The sequence below is a fragment of the Rhinolophus sinicus genome, chromosome 8 (assembly GCF_057876585.1).
Source record: "Rhinolophus sinicus isolate RSI-liver-muscle chromosome 8, RSI-T2T, whole genome shotgun sequence".
NCBI lineage: Eukaryota > Metazoa > Chordata > Mammalia > Chiroptera > Rhinolophidae > Rhinolophus > Rhinolophus sinicus.
Genome location: NC_142508.1, coordinates 26,788,295 through 26,813,123, shown reverse-complemented (window position 1 = coordinate 26,813,123; position 24,829 = coordinate 26,788,295). Strand labels below are relative to the sequence as shown.

The window sequence follows — 24,829 nt, the reverse complement described above, 5'->3', positions numbered from 1 at the left end:
CTAAACCATTTCACATATTAATGAAATAATTTCTCTTTTAAGGGACGGTTTAGGTGAAAATTTAAAAATAAAAATTGCTGCAATAATGTTTGGGCCTTCTAAAACATGTGTCCTATCAAAAAAGAATGTCTGAAATACTAAGAAATATAAACTAGTATTGCCTGTGTTGTATCTATCCTACTCTTCATATCTAAACTGAAAAAATATATATAATAAAAGGCCATCATTTTATATTCCTTCACCACTTCTCCAATGTGCAAGGGGTTTTGACCCACGAGTTATAAGATTCTCACAAATAGGACTTCAAATATTAGCAGGTACATCTCCTTTTCCACAAATGCTATAGACAGCAAATCAGAGTGCTACTTCTGCTGTTCATCTTTTCTTAACATCATCCTTTCAATCTAGCAATGGTTTCAGGGCGGATGAGGGGGAAGGTATCTGAAAACAAACGTTCCTTTCCAATGAGAGAAAGAAAAAACCTTCCAGTTGTTCGTGAAAGAGAAAAATCTTCCAACCTGTAATTAAGTGCCTCCAGTAACAGGGATCTCACACCCATTCTGCTGTTGGATCAGTCTAATCGTTTCAGTATTTATTTTTAATCTTAGTCTATAAATCACTACATTCTAACATGTTAACATGTTAATTAACATGTTGATTTCTACTGGTCATTCTTCCATCGGGAATAATGTGACATACGATTCTTTTCTCCATATAACAATTCCTCCCAAAACATTTGCTATCACAGTTCCCTTAAATCCAATCTCTGAGATAATCATGTACTTATCCTTCCATCATTCTTGGTATGACATTGTCACCAAGCCCTCAGGATCTCTGTTACCTCAGCTTGCCCACCTGCTTTACCTGTGCTTGGACCACTGTGTCCTGGCCACTTACTACTCCAGGCTACCTGGTTCTCATTCACCAGATCTTAACCGAGGGATAACTTTTTAGGGGAAGCTTTCTCTAATGCTCTCAAAGAAAGAGTGGGGCAATCACTTCCACCCCCACCTTTAGTATTGCTAGAAAACTGTGTGATGACCCTAATGGAATTTTTCATAGTGTATTGTAACTCTCTCCTTTTTCTCTGTGTTTCCAATTAGATTGCCTCCTCTCTGATGACAGGAACTGCCCTAATTATTGCTGCATCTCTAAAACTCAGCACAGGGTAGTCATTTGGAAACCAAAGAGCGAGGCAGAATGATGAACATCTGTCTTCCTCAGTTATACATAAAATGAAAATGATTAACAGTATCAGCCTCTTGCGGCTCTTATATACATCAGTTGAGTCAATATATATAAAAATCTGAGAAAAGTCTTTATTATGTAGGATGGTTTCAATAAATCTTGGTTATTATTTTTTGTGGTCAACGAAAACCCCTTTTGTTTCATTTTCTTATAAGCTAACGTTAAACTGTGTCTACAAAATTTTGTACTTATAGTGTTGATTTTTAAAATATAAATGAAAAACTTAACATTTATATTTGTTATTTTTCACCATAGTCAATTGTTTCAAATAACTGAAATACATATGTATTTAATATCTTCACCTAAGGTAGGAATAAGAGAAACATACAAAATATAAATTATGTGCACATTGAATATATTATATATATATTTAAGTGTGTGTGTGTGTGTGTGTGTGTGTGTGTGTGTCTGTGTGTGTGCATAATTGAGGTCTCACTACTTAGGTCAAAGTAGAAACTACTAGAAATTTTACTACAGCTTACTTTTTTGTCAAAGATTAAAGATATAGGTAGATTGATAGATATAGATAGATAGATAGATAGATAGATAGATAGATAGATAGATAGATAGATAGATGATAGATAGATAGATAGATAGATAGATAGATAGATAGATAGATAGACACAGAAACAGAGAGACATGGGGGTGGGTAGGGAAGGAGAAATGGGACAGGTAAAGATGGAAATTTATTCATTAATTATAACAACTTTGAACATAGTAAACCTTGAGTCTAACTCTCGTTTCTTACGTCTAATGATTGTACAAAATTGGAAAAGTTGGTAACTTTCTTCTATTATTAATCTCTCTGTGTATAGAGGTTCAGCCAACTATAAATTCACCATAGTACATTATCATCAGATCAATATTTTCACTATGACTTTGGCATATATTTGCTTAAATCCGTAGTAACAAAGCAATTTCTATCTTTTGGACCTATAATTACTCATAATATTTATCATAGAGAGGCATGGAGCATATTTGATGAATAGTGAGTATCATATCTCACTATGACAGGATCTGAAAATATGGTACATAAGAAGTAGTAAAGAAGTAACATTGGAAAGGTAAGAATGGGCCAGAGTATTTAAGGCCTTGAATATAACAATGAAGAGTGTACACTTAATGGGCCGAGTAACTAATGAAAGCTTTTTAGTGAAGAATAAACAACCGGAACTCTGTTTCAGAAATGCAATGTGTCAAAATATGTAAGATGATAAGAACGGGTTGAATCTTAAGCAAGGAGATCAATTAATAGTTCTTATAGTGGCCTAAGCAAGAGATTGGCCAAAAGTGTTTATTGAATAACTGTTAGGCTCAAATGACAACCATTAACGCCATTGGGGATGCAATGATGAAATATACATTAGCCGTATAAGCTGAATAATATACCTTAGCTTTATAAGCTAAAAAACATAATCAAATGAATTAAGGAATATATATCCTTTTTTTAATTTCTGCTATAATGCAGCTATGGCCACTCTTAAAATAGAAATTCAAACGATGATTTAGGAATAGAAATATTAATTCCTACTGAGGGTGGAGGAGACTAAGGAAAGTTTCTCTGAAGAACCACTGAAGCTGGGCCTTGAGAACAGGCATATGTTAACCACTAGCTGTGGGGGGAGGATGCACACAAACAAGAAAGTATGGAGAAGCTGATTTTAAAATGAAAAGTGTCAGTTCTTCCCTCTGTCCTCCTATCCTGTGTCCCTGGAACTTCTCTTCTGTCCAGAGGCTAAGGGTGTCAAGGTTTGGATCACATAATCCAGCCTCCTGGGAGGAGATCCCTAACCCCAATGGACTACATGCCTTATCTCAGATGTGTCAAAACATCACACAGACTGGCAGCTAATACGGGACCTCCAAAATGAGGTCCTATCACTGAGGGGAAAGGAGAAACTACTGGAGACTTTTTCTACTGCTTATTTTCTTTCTCAAAGATAAAAGATAAAAATACTTGTATTTGAAAAATAATTAGTATAATATTTTGAGTATACATTTTAAAATACGGAATATACATCATTTGCATGACTATAATAGAGTCCTGTAATGTTAAAAGATTGGACATTCTAGAGATCTGAACTGAAGACTTGAAAGAGAATACACAGATAATACTCTTTCTTCCAATTCCTTATGTATAAAATAATGCTCTAGGGAAATCCATTACAAACATCAGAATTGTGTGAAGAATATTGAATAATATAGTGGGAGAGAGCATTAGTATCAAAATCTCACAGGTTAGACTACAGAGAGCTTTAATTTTTGCAAAACATATTAAATGATGTAAGATTCTAAATAAAAGCAAATACTGTGTAAATGGTGAAATAAGATTTTGTTCCTGCCATTCACATAAAAATTTAGGACTATAATTTCCCCATTTGCTTTTCCCCCAGTTAAGTCATCGCTAACAGGAGATTCTTAATATAGACAATTCATTAACATTTGCAATGTCCCTGCCTTTGGAAAATTAGCATTCTTTATTTACAAAATCTTTCCATAAGAGAATAAGACCAGAAACTCAAGACCCTACATAAACAAAGATAGTTGGCTTCCAAATGGATGTCAAAATTAACTGAGTTGCACTATAAATGGAGAAATATCTCCAACATAAAATTTTTAAGTAAAAATAAACAAGAACTCTAATCGCTTAACTCAATTTACAAAATCATCCAAGATTGAAAATGTGCCTGTCCAAACTGCTCTTTTTATAAGAGTGTATCTGTTTATTTGTATAGAAAAAATAGTACATTTGCAAAAGCCATTAAAAAAAAATTCTTAACCACAATTTTTAAAAAAGCGACTGGACACATTTAGTCATCCCTTTTAACCATTAAGCTAAACTGGTTATTTATTTCTAAAATAAAAGCTTCAAGGCTAGAATCTTGATGCCAACTTTAGCCCAGAGCAAATTTTTACAATGACAGTGTTTGCTCTGGAAAGTGCTGTTTTAATGGAAACATTGTCAGACCTCTGTCTCCGGTAAAGCTACTAGATGCCCCATAAAGACATAATTTAAACTTCCAAACACTGGGGCCTTTTTTAGGTACTAATTGTCCTTTCAGAAATCAGAGTTCATCACAATGTCTCCAATGAATTGCCCTGTGAACTCAGAAAGCACCCTTTCACATTGCCCTAAAGTTCAAGTGGAAAGAATAAATGGCAGAAGTTAGATGTTACTGTTTGGTTCTTACATTTTTCTTCCTTTAATACTAGTTACAGCTTGAACTTCACCTAACTGACAAAGCCAACAGACTATTCAATTAGCTTTAATAGGATTAAAACACTGCCTTGGAACTACAGATTTAAATAGACGAATCTTGGCAAATATATCTTTCATGCATCCCATTAATGCTAAAATAAATGTGTTACCTGAGGCAAAATAAGCATAGTCAGATATTTTGGCATTTTACTTTTCAACTAAAGCATGTTTTCCCTTGTGGTAAAGTTTTAAAACCCAAAGTTTAAAAGAAAAATTGATAGGTGTGTGTGTATGAATTAAAGTTTTACTCAATATACGGGTACACTCTTCCTTGGTGATATTCTTCTGAGGTAAAATCAGGACCATGGCTAAAATGGATAACACATCAATAAATTTACTTTGTTTGAGGTGGGTAATCTCTAACAAGTTAACAGGCAGTTTTCCATGATCACTACTGCTCCCTTTACCCATATATACCAGGCGTGCAAAAAAAATGTACACTAGTGGACACCTTGGTCAATGTTGCTCAAGCAGTAGTTTGCCATAATCTGAAGTGTCTGGACGCTGATGGTAACCATTTTGAGTACCTCTTGTAATTGCAGAAGTCAAATATGACTTATATTCATCTTTTGTTATCAGTTTATATTATTACAATTTTAATACAGTTTTCCTTTCTTAACATGTCTACTTTTTTTGGCACCCTCTGTATATACCAGGGGGTGACAAAAAAAATTTATACACATTTTAAAAGATGTTACCTAAAATGTGCATTATATATATATATATACATATATATATATATATATATATATATATATATATATATATATATATATATTTATTTATATTTATATTTATATTTATATTTATATTTATTTATTTATTTATTTATTTATTTATTTTTAATTTTTTTTTTTTTAATGTAAAAAATGTTGGTCACCTCAGGAGTCACTGAATAATTTCCAGATTGGACCTCTAATCCTGTGTCCAAAATGTACACTTCAGAAGTGAGTATGATCATTATTAGAAAACCCTCCACCTTCCATAGACCACAGCAAAAAGCAAGTTAAGTCCACAAACAGCACCCAACAGATGTTTTACAGCAATTTAAAACAATTCAAAGAAAGAATAGATTAACCATTCTTAACAAAGGCAAAAGAATTTGCATTGCTTTCATTGGCTCATTTATTCAACCAATTAACATTTACTGAGTACCTATTGAGTTAACAAATCAGCAGACTAAACACTTTGAAGTTTCAAACACAACTGTAGACTTGGGCCTTGTCTTGAAGGGAAAATTTCTTAGTAAGAGGCAAGATGTGACATACATGAAACCATGGTAAGACCCATGTATTCATGAACTCTGTAGTGTGGTCTAAAGAATATATATATATATATATATATATATATATATATATATATATATATATTTAAAAATGGAAAGTAGAAGACAAATCTGCAGTTCAATTCATAAAAGAGACCTTCAATTTTGTGTTTTAAAGCAAAAGAAAATTTCTCAAAGATACACATGTGAGGAAGAGAGATGATAAAGATACAAGGCAACAAATAGGCAGAAAAGGGCTCTAGGAAAAACAATAAAGAATGCAGAATTTGAAGTTTTGAATTTTGAAGATTAAGTTTACCTAACCTACAATTTAATATATGACTTATCCAGTTAGATAGTTTTGGAGTGGATTTGCTTTGGGGTTTTCTTGTTTCTTATGTTTTTAACGTATTGCTTTGAAATTGTGCTCTTACCCAATGAATATTCTCTCTGTAACTTCATGTTCCCTACTTTTATCCTTACATCTATTTATTCCTAAAATAGTCTCTCAGTTTTTACAGAAAAATCCCCACTTTTTTTCTAACTATTATGAATTAACAGATTTCTGAAGCTCTGATAATGAAACAAGTCTCAGTGGATTTAAAAAATATATATATTCCTAAATGGATACACATTAAGGGGGAATGCTAGCTCTGAAAGTTCATAGAGAAATAACCCCACCCGGAAAAAAATCAGTATCAGAAATTTGGTTATGTTCACTTGTCTCATCTTCCTGAGAAACTAACTTTTTAAAGGTGGTTGCAAAACTATTGTACATAGGGTTTTCCTGTTTTGTTTCATTATCCACTTTCCCCAATGCTGTACAAATTGATAGAATTTATTATAAAAGTGAGATGAGTTTACAAAAACAAATACCACAAGGAAAATTGTAAAGTATAAGGAATACATATAGAAACCACTAAGACAGGTTAGAGACCAAGAAAATAATATGTGAGGTATTTTTAAATACATTAAGGAGGTAGAAGAGGACACAAATAATCTTGATCCCTCAGTGCGAGATTGTAAACACTACAGGGAATTTGCCCCCAGCATCTGGTAACCTGAATAATTTTATGAAAATCAGAATTAGTTTGAAGTCAGATGGGTAAGACCAACTGCTGTTAATGTGATTACTTTTTTCTCATTATCTAGGTCTAGACTAGACATCAGGTTTTAGCTTCCCATAAGCACTACCATGTAGTAACAAATGTATTTAAAATTTATATTTTTATTGGGATGAGATTATCAAACTTGTGGATGGTTTTCCTCTGCTCTATTTTTTTTTCATTCAGTGGTCAATTTACTATTTATTATTATAATAACACCAGTATTATAGAATAAGCTCGCCACATCTAACCTTTATGCTATAAATTGAACTTAAATTGCTAACTCCCATCAGATGCTAATTAAACTATCATTGATTTTATGTAGCACATTGTGCTTTAAATATATGTGCCTAGAATACCCAGCAGATGAATGCTACTTTTAGACACTAATAATGAGGATGTTGGTTATATGTTCAACTTTAATTAACAGGTATAATACCCACTTGCAAAGATAGCATTGAAATGGTATCCAAGATTTATAGAGTTTATAATACAGGGTTGGTTACTTAATATTCCGTTTAGAGTTTGACCTTTTCAAAATGTGGTCTAATATTTGGCCATAAAACCACAGAATTTTCAAAACTGTGTTGCATTATCTCACCTCAAAATCTATTTCCTCTGTGTTTTCTGTTCAATTAAAAATGAAAAACATTTCACTAATGCCACTATACCAACTGCAAAAACAAAAGTGTGTGACTTCTGGTATCTAGTCCTGAATGTAAGGAGCTTAGAAGTAGCCACTCCATCCTAAAAACAAGTGAAAAGCTGAACAAACTAAAACAAATCAACAAGTTTTCTTAAACCATCAGAAAAGTGAGATCACAGGGCAAACTCTTGCCCCCAAATTGGAGAGACTAACAAACAGATGTAGAGAATCACAACTTACCTGGGCAGAAATCCATAAGCAGAAAACATCTTGGGAACCGGAAGCATGGTAGAAAAACCTAAACTCTAAATGATGAATTGCTGGAGCCCCAGTAAGGACCAGACTGAGAGTGATAAAGCTCTAGGAGGACCCAGTTATATGAGGCCATCCCACTTTTATGAGGTTTACCTCCAGGAACTCCACCAGGTTCTCACAATGAATAATTAGAAAAAAAATCTCCACCTGCTTCTAGCAGAGGGAGGTGAAAAGCAACCAATTTGAAATAAACCAGAGTATTCTCTTGTTCTTAATAAGATCTTCCATCAGAAGAAATGATTTTATCAGATCCTAACCTACCTGGGAAAGGGAAATACCCAACTTCAGCCCCATGTAGCCATCTTGCCCCACCTAAAAATGTGGAAGTGTGGACTGAGAAGCTGTGAGGACCATAGTCAAGAGGCATAGACTCAGGCAAAGGCTGGGACCGAATCACAGGACTATAGATTGTTTCCCTTCCCCCACAACTTACCACAATATGAGTAAAGGCCTATTTACAGTGAATTCTTTCACTCAACACATCATGTCCACTTTTCAACAAAAAACTACAAGGGATACACAGAAGGTGAAAGACACAGTTGAGGAGATTGAACAAGCATCAGAACCAGTCAGATACAGCAGAGATTTTGGAATTATAAGACTAAAAATTAAAATCAAAGAAACAAAATAACTATTATTAACATGTAAGAGTTTTAGTAGAAAAAGTAAACAACGTACAAGAATAGATATATAAGCAGAGAGATGGAAATCCTAAAAAGGAATAAAAAAGAAATGCTAGAGATCAAAAACACTATAAAAGAAATGAAGAATGCTTTGATGGACTCATTAGTAGAATGGACATGACTGAGAAAAGAATCTCTGAGTTTAAGGATATGAAAATAGAAACTTCCAAAGATGAAAAAGAGAGAGAACAAAGACTGAAAAAGCATAACAGACTCTTTAAGAATTGTGGGACAACTACAAAAGGTGTAACATACTCGTACATGTAATGGAAATACCAGAAAGTGAAAGAAGAGAGAGAGGAAGAGAAAAAAATATTTGAAGTAATAATGACTGAGAATTTCCCCCAAATTAATGTCTGACACCAAACCACAGGTCCAGGAAGCTTAAAGGACATCAAGCAGGATACACATAGGCGTATCATATTCCAGCTCTAGAAAATCAAAGATAATGAAAACATTTTGAAAGAAGACAAAAGAAAAAATATCTTACCTATAGAGGAGCAAAAATAATATTTACATTGACTTCTCCTCAGAAAACATGCGAGCAAAAAAAGAGAGTGGAGTGAAATATTTGAAGAGTTAAGAGAGTAAAACACCAACCTAGAATTCTGTAACCTGTAAAAATTACCCTTCAAAAGTAAAGATGAAATAAAATCTTTCTCAGACAAGCAAAAATTGAGTGAATTTGTTGCCAGTAGATTTGCCTCGCAAGAAATGTTTTCAAAAATTCTTTAGAGAGAAGAAAAATGATATAGGTCACAGAAACTCAGATCGACATAAAGGAAGGACACCAGAGAAGGAATAAGTGAAGGTAAATAAAGCTTTACTTTTTCTTATTCTTAACTAATCTAACATAAAACAGTTTATTCAAAATAATAATAGTAACAATTATTTAATTATGTATGCGTGTGTGTGTGTGCACACTTACATATAAGTTAAATAGATAATAGCAATAATACAGAGAACAAGATGGAGAAAATTAGGGTTCGTTTATTATTACTAATTACTTGTACTACAATGAAGTAATATAGTGTTATTTGAAAAAAAAAGAAAGTGTACTTGGATTAATTGTAAACGTATATTGCAAACTCTAGGGCAAACCCTAAAAAAGTTTTTTAAAAAGTATAATGGATATGCTTAGAAAGGAAAGAAGATGGAATTATGTAAAATGCTCAGTGAAAACCACAAAAAGCAGGAGAAGAACGGAAGACAAAAATAGACACAAAGAACAAAGACAACAAAGATAAAACAGTAACAAATATGATAAATATTAATCCAATTATATCAATAATTACTTGAACCTCAATGGTCTATATGCACCAATGAAAAGACAGAGATTGTCAGAGTGGATCAAAAATAAGACTCAATGATATGTTGTCCACTCACTTTAAATATAAAGATTATATTTCTATATAACTATATATTATATAATGTATAGCCTAAAAGTAAATGGATGGAGAAAGATCCACTATACTAACACTAATCAATAGAAAGTGGAAGTAGCTATATTAATTTTGGACAGGGTATACTTCATAGCAAGGGAAGTTATCAGAGACAAGGAGAGATGTTACATAATAATAAGTCAGTCCTCCAAGAAGACTTAAGAATCTTTAACTATAGAATACATGAAACAAAAACTGATAGAATTTCAAGGAGAAATAGTTCAATCCACTATTATAGTTGGAAACATCAACACTCCTCTATCAGAAGTGGACAGATCCAGCTGGCCGAAAATCACTAAGGACATAGTTGAATTCAGCAATACCATCAATCAACTGGATATGATTAAAATTGATAGGTTACTTCATCCAACCACAGCAGAATGCACATTTTTCTCAAGCTCATATGGAACATTCACCAAAATAAACCACATTCTGGGCCATAAAACACATCTTAATAAATGTAAAAGAATAGGTTACACTGTATGCTCCCAAACCACAGTGGATTTAAACCAGGAATTGATTAAACAAAGAAAGCATAAAATCCCAAAATACTTGAAGATTAACCAGCTTTCTTCTAAATAACACAAGAGTCAAAGAGAAAAATTCAAGATAAATTTTAAAATATTTTGAACTAAATGAAAATGAAAATACAATTTATCAAAATTCATGGGATGCAGTGAAAGCAATGCTTTAACGGAAATGTATAGCATTGAATATGTATGCTAAAAAGAGGACCTATTTAAAATCAATCAATAATCTAAGAAAACCAGCAGAAAAGCAAATTAAATACAAATTAAACAAAAGAACAGAAGTAATGAAAATTAGAGCAGAAATAAAACTGAAAACAGTTTCACTTTACTCAGTAGAGAAAATCAATAAAACCAAAAGCTGGTCCTTTGAAAATATCAATGAAATCAATAAGCTTCCAGTTAGATTAAGAAAACACAAGTCACCAATATCAGAAATAAATGAAGAACATCACTACAGATTTTATGAAATTATAAAGATAATAAAGGAATATTATAAACAACTCTAAGTCCATAAATTTGATAATCTACATTAAATGAACCAATTCCTTGAAGAACACAATTTGCCAAAACTCACACAAGAAGAAATAGACAATCTGAATAGGCCTATATCTATAAAAGCAACTGAATCAGTAATTATTAACTTTCCAAAACAGAAAGCACTAGACTCAGATGAGCTTACTAGTGAATTCTACCAAATATTTAACAAAGAAATTATACCAATTCTGTACGATCTCTTTCAGAGGACAGAAGTAGAGGGAATGTTTTCCAACTCATTCTATGAGATCAGCATTACCCTAAACCAGACAGACATTGCAAGAAAAGAAAACTACAGACTAATATCCCCAATAAATATAGATGAAAAAAAACTTCAACAAAATATTAGCAAATTGATTTGATCTAGGTATACAAGGCTAGTTCAACATTAGAAAATCAACTAATATAAATCATCACTTCAACAAGCTAAAGAATTACATAATCATATCAATAGATCCAAAAAAAGCATTTAACAAAATCCAAAACCATGATAAAAACTCTCAGCAAACTAGAAATAAGTGAGAACTTCCTCAATTTGATAAAGAACATTTACCAAAAAACCTACAGTTAACATCATATTCAGTAGTGAGAAACCTGAAGCTTTCTCAGTAGTATCAAGAACAAAGCAAGGTTGTCCTCTCTCACCAATGCTTTGCAGCATCCTCCTAGAATTTATAGCTAATTCAATAAGACAAGAAAAGGAAATAAAAAATAAAGATTAGAAGAGAATAAATAAAAATGCATTTGTTCACAGATGACATGGTGACCTATGTAGAAATCTAAAAGAAAGAGCATGTTTACTTTTGTAAAAAACCACCCAATTGTCTTCCAAATGCTGTGCTATTTTGCATTCCCACCAGCAATAAGTAAGAGTTCCTGTTGCTCCATATCCTTGCCAGTACCAGTATTTGGTGTTGTCAGTGTTTTAGATTTCGACCATTCTGATAGGTATGTAGTGGTATTCCATTGTTGTTGTTTTAATTCAAAAGTCCCTAGTGACATATGATATCAAGCATCTTTTAAAATGTGAAATTGACACCTGTATATCATCTACAGTGAGGTATCTCTTCAGATTTTCTTGTCTAGTTTTTAAGTGAGTCATTTGTTTTGTTATTGTTGAGTTTTATGTGTTCTTTCTTCATGAGTTTTAAAAATCACATTTGATGGTTGCAGCGAAAGTTATAATGCCATCTGATGTGTGCTCAAAGTATGTAGAAAAATTAAGAAAATCACATTTTAAAAATGGGCAGGCTAAACAGACGTATGGAAGTTAATTTTCTGCACTTTAGTTAAAGTAGTAAAATGTCAATAGCAGTAGACTGTTACATATGTAGACTGTAAGAGTAGATATAGGTATACCAAAATGCCTAGAGCAACCAGTAAAAGCTATACAATGACATATATTCAAAAACACTGTAAATAAATAAAATGAAACTAAAAAATATTCAAATAATCCATAGGAAGGACATGAAAAGGAAACAGAATGAGAAACTGAGAGAACAGATAGAAAACAAATAGATTTATCCCTTAACATATCAGTAATTTCATTAATTGTAAATGTTTTGAATATATCAATTAAAAGACAGAGATTAGCATGTTGATTAAGCTATATGCTGTCTACAAGAAACTTCCTTCACATATAATGATACAGACAGATCTACAAGAAACTTACTCCAGGTATAATGATATAGACAGATTGAGAAGACAGAAAAAAGATATACCAGTCAAACCTTAACGTTTTTAAAAAGCAAGAGTAGCTTTATTGATACTATGTAAAGTAGACTTCTGAGCAAAGAAAATTACCAGCAACAAAGAACAATATTACATAATAATAAGAGAGTCAATCTACCAAGGAGACATAGTGACCTTACATGTGTTTGCACCAAGCAACAGAGCATCAAAATAAATGTAACAAAAACTGATAGAACTGAAAGGAAAAATCGGAAAATCCACAGTTTTAATTAGCGAGTTCAACACCCTATAACTGTTAAAGGAATTAAATGTATAATTTAAAAACTTACAAAAAACGAAATCTCTAGGCCCAGATGGCCTCAAGGGAAGAGTCTATCAAACATTAAGAACTGGCACCAACTCTACATAATCATTTCCAGAAAAAAGAAGAGTAACTAACATTTTCCAACTCAGTGTAAGGTCAGTATTATCCTGATATCAAAGTCGGACAAAAACAATAGAAAAAGAAAAGAAAGAAAGAAAACTACAGATCAATATCTTTCATGGACTTAAACGCAAAAATCCTCAACAAAAGATTATCAAATTGAATCTAACAATGCATAGAAAGAGTTCTTAAACATGACATCAAAATATAATCCATAAAAGAAATAATTAATAAATTGGATTTTATCACAATTAAAAAATTTTGCCCTGTGAAAGATTTTATTAAAAAGGTAATGAGACAAACTATAGACTTGAAGAAAGTATTTGCAAACAACCTATACGGGTATGACAAAGGACTTGTATCTAAAATATACAAAAAGAGAGACAGAGTCAGGAATTAGTTTGATCTTTATGTTATGTATGCAGTTCTCGTATAGGTTTACAGAATGTAGCACAATGGCTTGTGCTGTGTTAGTATTTAGGGAGAGAAATTTCTTCCAACTGATAACCCCGGATAGCAATGTGTGATAGATTCTTACAATTAGAACAACCCCCAAAAATCATACCTTTCTGTATCTACTCCATTACGTGTCTTCTTCCTCAGTGTGTTTGAGCTTAGCCAGTTGGCTCAGCTGATGGGACATCATGCAGGCGGAAGTTTAAAACAATTTCCCCTTTAAAGCTGACCCCCTTTCTTCCAGCTGTTAGAACCCTGCTACATATGAAGAAGCCAAGTTATCCTCTTGGAGACAAACGGTCTGACCGGTAGCCAGCACCAACAACTAGACTTTTGAGTGAAACTCTCTTAGACCATCAATCCCCAGGAGAGTGACCAGGTAGTATTTAGGATGAGCAGCAAAAGAACTACTAAAATGAGCCCAGCTGATACCGCTGACCCAGATAATCATAAACAAGTCAATCAGTTGTTATTTGGGGTCATTCATTTTCATAGTTGTAGGTATTGTGACAACACATAACTGAGACAGCTTATTACTAAATGTTTAACTCTTAAACATAAATGTAGGTAAATGGATTGAATTATGTAACCGAGTACTTTCATTTCAACTCTAATTTTAAAATCCTCTCTAACTTTTTTGATTCTGCAGATGTTCTTGGTGTTCTAAGGATCACTGAAGGTTGTAGAAGCATTAATGTAGGCGATTTGGAACATTGAACTAAGTGCGAATTTATCCAGAACCTACTGTGTACATTATATTTCAAATTTGCCAATAATAATTTCGGCTCCAAACTCTGCCTACTTTCTTAACATCAAATAGAGAAAAAAATAAATAAATTCAGAGTTTACTCAGAACCAATTAATGTAAATTTTACCAAATACACTTTCGTACAAAGACTCAAGTCTTGAAACATTGTGTCCTGTGAACTATTTTTCTTATCATCTGTTTCAAATAGTTTAAAGAAGTAGGATCAATTGCCAAACGTGGGGATCATCACTTTTAAATGATTAAAATGTTTGTCAGTGTAATTTTGCCAAATAATAAGTTACTAAGAATAATTTGTGGAACTTATTATTTAGATCAAACAATCTAGTAACCACATTAATATGAAAAACATTCCATTTTTCACCAGCTTAACTACAATAAACTTTAAAATATGCCAATCTTCATGCTTTAGGGCATAATTTGGCTACCAGCTGGGGTCAGGAAGCAATTTTCCCCATAGTGTAGTGTCACCAATTATCATAGGTGTAAAGAGAACAAGAGAAAGAGTCAGGGGGTTACACAGCCCTCCAAAGCATCTGGTATTAGATGCTCTATGAGAGAGAATTCAGGATAAGATGAAACATTCAATTGTTTCTGTATGTCAATTCCGATATTTCTATGAGCTGCCAATATGACACTCCTGCCACAAGGGAGGGATTTCCTACAGAACAGATGTCACTTACAGTATTCTGTGGGCTATCTATCTCAACAAATAATTGCTTGGTACTTTTGCCCTATGGCAAGGGTCTGAAAATGTGTTAGGGTGGGAACACACCATACCAGCAGATGGGCACAGATAAAAGAAAGAGCAAGAGCATACTGAATCGGAAATGCACGTGTAAAAACGGGGGAGGGGGGAGGCGGGGGGGTTCTGAAGCAGATGTCGTTCCTCATCTTCAATGACTAAAGCCCAAGATCAGAATTTTCTAGTTACAGTATTAGTTGTTTAGAAGTTTTATTCTAAAATTTCTTTGGATGGGTGTGTGTTGTGTAAGGCTACATTTTACTGAAACAAAGAAACCTTGCCTTTTTGATACAAGCTGCAATATCCATTTGAATTTAATGCATTTTGCTTAAGGCCTGAAACTGATGTGAAGCTCCAAACAGCAGTGCCACCTCTCCCCCACCACCACCCCCCCAACCCCCAAAAAAGGAAAAAACTAGACTGGGATAAGAGGATGGACACAAAGACTGACAATGAAGGATAAAGTACAATTGAGATGTGACTTGCCTGAGAGAGACAGCAAGAGAGGGCAAAAGAGTTCTTTTAAAATATCAATAAGAGAATCAAAGAAAGCGAGATCCTTTTTCTGATAAAAGGGGAAAAGTTAATAACAGTGAAGAAAGAAGGCAATTGCAATATGCTCCAACTGTAATGGAAAAAAAAAAGATGAAGGTAGAATCAGAAAGTAACCATTTTAAATAAGTTTAACACATATATAGCTTTCATACTTTACACAATTCAAGGATTACAATTTTTAAAACATTTAAACTATTTGTTCTGATAGGAGACATGATTGACTATCCAAATAATGGGTGGAGAAGGAGAAGGAGTGTTTTTGTTCAAGAGAAATAGCAAAGGAATTTTTACTTTTAAAATATCATTGATTGCAGAAAAAAGCTTGGGGGTAGGGATGGGAGATAATATGAATTTATTGTAAATTATTAAAAGTCATTAAGTGATACCTCAGAATTAGAAAATGCTAGAGGGTGCTATTGATACATTTTGGTGACTACAATTGGACACAAGCAATAAGTGCTTTGAACATTTTCTAAACAAAATTAATTTGGTCATTCAATAATATCTGAAAGCTGGGATTCAATGGAACATTTGTTCGTGTGTTGGCAGAGATGATTCTAAGGAAAATTCTAAGTTTTGCTTTCTAGTATCCTTTTGTATTTATTTTAATCTTAAGGAATATATTTGTATCATAAAATATTAATCCTACCACATTTCTCTGTTTTCAAAGTTTAATAATCCATTTTCAATTGTCAAGATGGAAAAAAAGGATACAAAGTCCTTACCGAAGAACATAATCTCAATTTTTTCTTCTGCTATGGTCCAGCTGAGAAAAAGTATAGTGTAAGGGAAATTGCCTAAGAAGAGATCATTCACTCTTCTGAGGTCTCCAAGCAAGAATGGTAATAGGAGTAAATATATACCAACAACACCAGGCAACTTATGGGTTGTGGGCTTTATCTTAAAGGAATGGGAAGCCACTGAAAAGCTTTTGCTGGTGTGTTTCCCTATTTGGGAGAAGGGTACCACAGTCAGATCTACATAGAGAAAGATCCCTGGGGAGACATGTGGGGAAGGACTGCATGGAAACAAGACAGGAAGCACGAGCTCATCGGTATGAGGTATTATAGTCACATACGTAGATGAGAAGAGATGGTGACCTTGACAAGCATGGTGGCAGCAGCAATAGAGGGAAGTGGATGGATCTGAGGACTACGTGTATTTATGAAGGACATTCAACAGGAGTTTGCAATAGCAGAAATGAAAGGGAGAGAGAGGGTGAAAGGCTGATCTCTGTTTCAAGGCTTGAGCGAGTGTTCAGATTATGAAGTTGAAAACCCTGAAGAGTGAGCAGGGTCTTTGTTCCATTTTATTTGTGAAGGAATTCGAGGACACTAGATGACTAATCTAGTTTGGGCCATATTGAGTTAGAAGAGGCACCGAGGTCGAACCAGTGGATATTTGGATGTGTAGCTAAAGGAGGACTCTAAACTGAAAACAAGTATTTATAGGTTTTTAGCATTTACATTTATTGAAACTGTGATAGTGGAAAAATTTGCCTGAGGATAGTGTAAAAAGTCAGAAGTAAGTAATCCCAAAAATGGAGTTTTAAAGAAAACTATTTATTAAACAAACATTTTGTATTCGTTCTAGTCCGCAGTGCTATATCTATAAGACAGACCAAGTTCACACTCCCACGCAATTTACATTTTAAGTGTTGAACAAAACAATGAAACAGTAAACAAATAAAGAACAACAAAACCCCCAACATGATAGATTAGGTATTTTCAGATACTTTGAAGAGCTGTGTAGGAAATAAACTGAGATAACAAGTGCCTGGAACATGGGAAAACACATGAAGGACGGGGTGAGAAAGTGGAGCAGGCAAAGAAAGTAACACAAATTTGAGAAGATATAAGCACCCTGTGTTCACTGCAGCACTATTTACAATAGCCAGAATATGGAAGCAACCCAAGTGCCCATCAATAGACGACTGGACAAAGAAGAGGTGATACATATATACAGTGGAATATTACTCAGCCATTAAAAAGAATAAAATCTTGCCATTTGTGACAACGTGGATGGACCTTAAGAGTACTATGCTAAATAAAATAAATCAGGCAGAGAAAGACAAAGACTATATGATTTCACTCATATGTAGAATCTAAAACAAAAACAAAAAACAAAACAAACATACAAACAAAACAAAAACAAACTCATAGAGAACATATGAGTAGTTACCAGAGGGGGAGGGGTTTGGGGGTAGGGTGGAAAGGGTGCAGGGGGTCAATTGTAGATGGATACGAACTAGACTTTGGGGGTGATCACTTTATAATTTGACAGTGTTTACAGATGTCGAATTATAATGTTATATACCTGAAACTCACATAACAAAGAAGAAAAAAAAATCCTTTTGTAACCTTAAAATAAAAAGAAGAAATTTAGACACAGACAGGCACAGAGGGAAGACCATATGAAGATTCAGAGAGAAGACAGAGGGAAGACCATATGAAGATAAAGAGAGACCTCCTGTAAAAATATAAATTTCCGTTGTTTAAGCAAAAAACAAGATGGCCCCTCGAGAGAAAGCAGAGCAGGGAATAGGCATAGGTCTCTGACAGACAAAGGGAAACTGTTGTAAGTTGGAGCCAACAAAGAAACAGAAAATGGAAAGTTATTTTTCTCTCTAATAAGTCCACAAGGAAGTGAAAAGTGTTTCTGCCAAAACTGCTGCTTACACAGTGTGCAATCAGACTGTACAAGTCTCAAAAAAGTTGTGGAAAGACAGTGTCTTAAACCGAAACTCTAGAAAGTTGAAAGGAAAGCAGGAGGGATTAGGCACTGCTGAAACGAGTGAGCTGAAACAATTAACAAAACACTAAGACAAGACATTTCCTTAAATCTTGGGCTGAATTTCTTAGCTTATATAGTTATATATTAATATTTAAAAATGTAACTTGGAATGGAAATGTATACCCTTCCAGTTTTTCTCAATTATTCATGTTTCAGATTTTACCCACAGGGTCAGTTACCACATATAGACGACATTATTCATCTAGTGGAAGCTACTAGAAATAATTAGCCTCTATATATCTGGACTTACATATTTAAAAAATAATTGAAAATGAATATAGCACTGTTGCCACTAAAACTTAGCAAAACAAAGTTATATGTTGAGTACATATTATTTTAAAACTCTAATAAAATACTTTTCGGCCAATCCTCATGATACGTACTTATGAATTGTGCATTCATAATTAATAACTAGTAGTTACCTCTCCTAATCCTAATAATTCATTTAAAGTTTCAAAAACAGGAGACAGACAAGGAAAAGTTGGAAATGGACAACAATCTTCACATTTATGGAGGGAGATTATAAAGGCAAAGGTGACCAATTTTCTGCTTCAAGATAAGTAAAAGAAAATTAGGCTAAAATTATAGGCCAATCATTGTGAAGGAGAACATTAATATTACAACTTCTTTGGATGCTGCAATATATTACCCAGAAGGTTATAGAACCCTCTCAGCTTCATTACCTAAAGTCGAGGCAGACCTTGAGAAGCAAGTACTGATTAGTAAGAGTCACAGCGCCAGACTGTCTTGAACTTTCGGACCCTCAGGGAACCAGTGACTCCCACACCTTGGTTCCTTGGCTGCAGGGAGCGATTTTCCTCCATTAGTGATCTCTTGGGCCAGAAAGCTATTTCTCAGTGTATGAGATGCTACGGTTCTCACGTGCATACTAAGTGTTGCTCAGACAACACAATGGGATTAGGTGTCTTCTTTAGGCTTCTTGATTATGAAGTTGATTATAAATTGGATGAACTTAGCATAACACCAGAGCTACCATATCAGTTCATCCATTACTCACTAGCCAATTGTAGTAGCTACATTTGCTTAGGTCTGAATCATGCATACTTCACATTCATAACAAAAGAGAACTTTCTGAAAGAAATGCCTTCATTCAGATTTTTTACAAAAAGAAACTTTTTACAGGTGATACATCTTTGTCACTATGTTTTCAGCTTTACAGCTTCTGTGATTTCTACCCCTTTTATCAACACTAGATTCAGACACACTTTTAAAATATGTAAAGTATAAAACACAAGACACTTGATATAACTTCCTTTTTCTTTTTTTGTCTGAATTTAATTAGGTTTTACGAGGTTTTTCAAATAGATAACTTCAAAAGGTTGTTCAGTAGAAATGTAAATGAGATTTATATCTGGATGAAATGACCAAATCTTACAGTTTATTTAACAAATTTAGGATACCTGAAGTACAACTAGAAATGGGGTCTAACCATGGAAGATCTACAACTGATTCTGTGAATGATTTTCTTTTTACTGTCTTCTCTTGTTCTATAGTGTTATCTCTGCATTAGAGTTAATATCCTCAATATACAACTCTTGTGGATCTTTCCCTTTCTGTATCCCAACTCCTTTCTCTGCAGCCCTTCTGCCATTTGACCCCAGAGAAAAAGGTAAATGCCAACACTGGAAAAGGAAGATGTAGGAAGTTTTTAGCAGACCAACGAGAAATAATGTGTTTACACACACACACACACAGAGTTATACAAAAAGGACAAAAGGAGACAAGACAACAGATATGAGGGTCCAACTCTATTTAGGGGCAAAACCGTTACTGTGTATGCAATGGAGAGTTTGCAAAAGAACCGAAACCCTGAGAGAGAGGAAGAAACATAAACAATAGGAGCTTTTGCTGTTTTCCATTTAGACCTCTGATAGCTTTGAGTGACCTCAGCATATCAGAAATGATGACTTGACAAATATTCCTGCAGGCCCCCCAGTGAATAAGAGGTGGCATGAGGAGAGCCCAGCCTGGGATCGTGACTGAGGCCCAAGGTCCACTGGCACTGACAGCTGACGCTGCCTCTGCCCAGAGCAGGCCCTGAATCCCATCAGCCACACACCTAGCAGGAAGCCAACAGAAAGCCAGGTGGCCAGGCCAACCAAGAAGCATTACAGAGGAATTCGTCAGGTCAGAGAACTTACGGACACATAGCTTCACCTCACACCCAGAAAGACAGGGTTTGCTAGAAAAAGAAGATTCAACCTGAAAGTAACCACTTTAAACTGCAAAGCTTTAACTGGAAAGTTAATTTTTTACCTCACTATCTGCTCCCCAATTAGCCATCTCATCCTCCTCCATCTCTTATCACCCCCTACCCCTAGTAAGATATGAATGTTGGGAGGGCAGTGAGGAATTCAAGAGAAGTTTGAAATTGTTATAGAAAAGAGACTACATTTTTCTTGTAATTTTTATCCTTTCTACACATTATCAACAAATGAAATTAACATTGTAAGAGGCTGGATCTCCCCTTAGAGAGTCTCTCCATTCACACCCAACACAGGGCTGGCTCCTGAGCCTGCTTAGAAGGAAATATTATTCCAAAGTCTCCTATTTTACATACTCTAAAACAGTTAAATTTTATGCTTTAAAATAAATTAACCAATATTTATTGAAACATATTACAATGCATTATCAAGAAAAGTCTCGTAATATAGTATTTAAAATGTGTATCACAGCACGAGTCTCTAAAGCTTACAACCCTTTACAGTAGAGTAGCATGCCTCAACATTCAAAAACTCAAAGTTATGCGCTACTTGACGACTTCAAGCAGAGCTTTGAGTGAGCAGTCCCTCCTAACTTCAGACAAGTGTCTGCTCCTCAGCTTTTTAAGCAGAGAAATTTAGTTTTTATCACATCATATAGTACTGATCAGGCTCTGAGATGCTGACGCATGCTAGCCAAAGATGCTAAGTTAACCAAATGGTCCCATTGCGTAAGGCGTGTCTGTCCACATATCACTTCCACGGAGTCTGAAAACTATATCCATCACATGTTTATTTTCATTTATTTTTCAATTTAGAGGCTGATTCTGCTCCCAATCAGAAACAGAACTTTTTAGATTATATAAATAACCAAAGTTTTAGATCTAGAAAATACATCAGAGTCAAACCTACTGCAAATGTTCCAATCAAACTTGACAGACTTTAGCTTAGTGGACAAAATTAGACAAACGCCTCCATCCTGCAGATATGATTTAACAGATCTGATAATTTAGGGTGTTAACTGGCCGAGAACGAACTAAGGCAGCAAGAATGGTAGCCAATGGCCTATGTCAACAACCCCAAACTGAGATGACTGCCTGGCTCATACTGACTTCTTACAGGCCACGGCTGGAGAGCACTGCTCCCCACTTCTCTTCCACCCCTCCCAACAGCCGTCAAAGTGAACATCTGACCAGTAAAAACTGAGCAACTGAGCACAGCTCTCACCATCATGCCAATGACTGGGCCAAGAGCTGGAAAAGTGACCCCGGCAAATCTTTATCTGGAGTTTCTCACCCTGGAGCTGAGTAACATAAGCCTCCATTTTCCTAAGTGGCAAGTTGTGAGGATGTGAACCTGGAGGGAATGAAGCCTACAGTTTGCTGCAAGGAGGACTTGGTCCCAGAAAAAGAAGACATGCAGAGGAAAGTACAGGTGAGAGACAGGTATGTTCTTAACAATATTTGAAGTCCTGGTTCCAGTGACTCCTGAATCAGCCATCCTTCTGAGTAGCAGACAGAAGACAACAAGTTCTTTCTGTGGCTTAACCTACTTCTATCTGGGTTGTTCTTACTGGCAATCATCTGGGTCCTCACTAATAAAGCTAGTAAGAACGTGTAAACCCCAACTAGAGGGACAATAATAACTGCCAGCATCCTTGTGGTCACAGAACCATGACATTCTTGATACTTGTGTAATTTTGAGCTAATTTCTTACAATCTCTGAGCCTCTATTCATTGTCTGCAAAATGGGGCTCACGGCTACTCTACTGAATTACTGAAAAATCAGGAATAATGCATGTAAAAGCCTTAGCATGATGGCCCTCCCAGCGCTTGCTTAATAAATGCTAAAAATGTTGATCTGCTAACGAGGAGGTGAGGATGATGATGACAACCCCAAGAAGACTGTAGACCTCAGAATCTATCTGGTCTTTCCCTTTAAAAGCATGCCTGCTTCAACATGTTTTAGTAAAGAAAGTTACAAGGACTGAAAAAAGGGTAATAAAGTCAGAAATGATTATAAACAAAACATATTTGTTACCTTAACAAGCAATTTTTTTAAAGCTTACTTTACAATTAATACACATTTGTGGTTGAAACTTTACTAGACGTTAATGGAACAGTTTTATTTTTTTAAGAATAAGTTTAACATGAAAGGTAAAACAAAGGTGATTAATATAGCTATTCCCTAAGAATGGATGGAGCAACACTTTTAGATGCCGCTCAAATGTCTCCACAATAATAAAGCTTCCCTGCCATCACCAAACACACACACGGTTACTATGCACCACACCATGGTGCACAGTTTCTCTTTCATTGTATTTATCTATTTACCCCTCTATGTTATAATACCTTTGTAACAAGGTCTCTATTTTCATATCTGTATCCTATAATTTATAGCTTAAGAACTTGGTCAAAAGTAGCTGTTCAAAATATAGTATTTAAATTATTATGAATTTTAGAAGTGTACCGGGAGAAATGGATTCCAGTGCTGTCTCCACCACTTACTAGGCATGTTCTCTTAAAGAAGTTACTAGCGCTAGGGTCATATACTTACTGTGTTGTCCTTCAAAGTGATGTACTCTAACCTCCTACTGTGTTGCGTTTGGCACCTATACACACTGAGATAGACCCTCTACAAAAAATAACCTTCAATCAAACTTCATACCCACTTTTGGTAATTATTATCCCTCACATTGAGCCACTCAACAGAGGAATGCCTCAAAAGGCCCCAAGTCGTAGCCACAGCAAAGCACAAGGAGGAGTCCAGCTCCAACACACCGTCCTTTCTGTGCACCACACCCCTTACTTGTGTGAGGAATCTTGGGTCCTTTAGAAAACTTATTATTCTTCATCTTCCTACACATACAGCACAGCTCACTGACTGGTTTCAACAGTCAAATGAGATGATCCGAACCTTCCTTGTAAAGTAAAAATGCTCCCAAATATCAAGTCGTCGTATTATTACGATAATGATGATAGGAAAGAGAAAGTTATGCATTTTGGATGCTTTGTTGCTATAATATTTACATGCTGTTAAATGAGCCACTTACTGGGAATCGTAACCACTTATTCAGAACTGGGAGAGGGCTCTGGATATTTATTCTTGTTTTCTCTTCCACTTTTTAGTACAATTAAAATGTATGGATTTTCAGAGGTGATTACCTACTATATTTGCTTAGAAACTATGGCTCTATATGTATACAGATATATACCTTAGGAACAGATGATAATTGACTTGAAGAGATTTCTGGTCTTACTGGGAAAAGTCTCTGAAACATTGGTTTGTATGAAAATTGCATGTGGAACTGTGTATGCTGGGCCCTGGCTTCCTGGCTGAGTTGAAGTCCTCTCTTCTTTTCTCCTAATTGTTCTTTCAGTTGAAATTGGAGTCCGGTTAAAGCTTGTAACATTTTTCTTCTTTTCTTCTCACTGTTAATGGATATGAAAAAGAGGAGTGCTGCAAAAAAAAAATGCAAAAAATTATTTTCTTTTATCTTTTGAGATTACATATTGTAAAATAAATCTAATAAATGATAGGGGAAGCATCTGAAAGAAAAACAAACTCATTCTTTAATGGTTAAGGTTCACCCATAAACATACAATTCTTAATGTTCAAGTTTTTTTAAAAAAAAGATGAGAAGAAACAGTTGGCATGCAGCTAACAATTGTGTTTGGAGATTTGTGTCTGACTTTGTTATTCTGAGCAAAGCCAGGTATCAGTCTCTTGGGATTATGTACAAAGGCAAGAAAAAAAGTGGACGTGTACAAACCTCAAAGGTGACTGCTGGGTTAATAAAACAGTCTGTTTTCTGTTCACCCCACTCTTGCTCTCAGTGTGCAAGTATATTAAAATATGTCAAAAGGAAAACCATTCGCTGTGCAAAAATAATTCAGCCACAAGTCACAATTGCCAGCTGGTGGACTGCCTCAGTACATTTAAGCACACTAACAAGTGACCCATACATCTCCCTGGATAAAAGTTGTATCCTCATTAAAAGAGAAACAAACACAAAATAGGAACAACTGTCACACAGAAAAACAGACCACAATAGATACCACATTTCCCCCATCCGTTTCTAACTTGAGCTATTGCAGACTGAAGAGAGGTGCTGTCCTAGAAGTAACCTCTTAAAAAGCCATGAAAGTA

The 24,829-nt window shown here is 34.7% G+C and overlaps 1 protein-coding gene across 2 annotated transcripts in view; it reads right to left on the bottom strand.

Moving 5' to 3' along the window:
• The window catches only part of TFEC (transcription factor EC), a 191,875-nt gene that overhangs the window by 116,725 nt on the left and 50,321 nt on the right, over positions 1-24,829 (bottom strand). For both annotated transcript variants that reach the window (XM_019743198.3, XM_074315689.2), the window contains exon 2: positions 23,895-24,139. In XM_019743198.3, coding sequence (XP_019598757.3) covers positions 23,895-24,092 — 198 coding nt within the window. In that variant the 5' untranslated portion in view covers positions 24,093-24,139. The remainder of the gene's footprint in view (positions 1-23,894; positions 24,140-24,829) is intronic.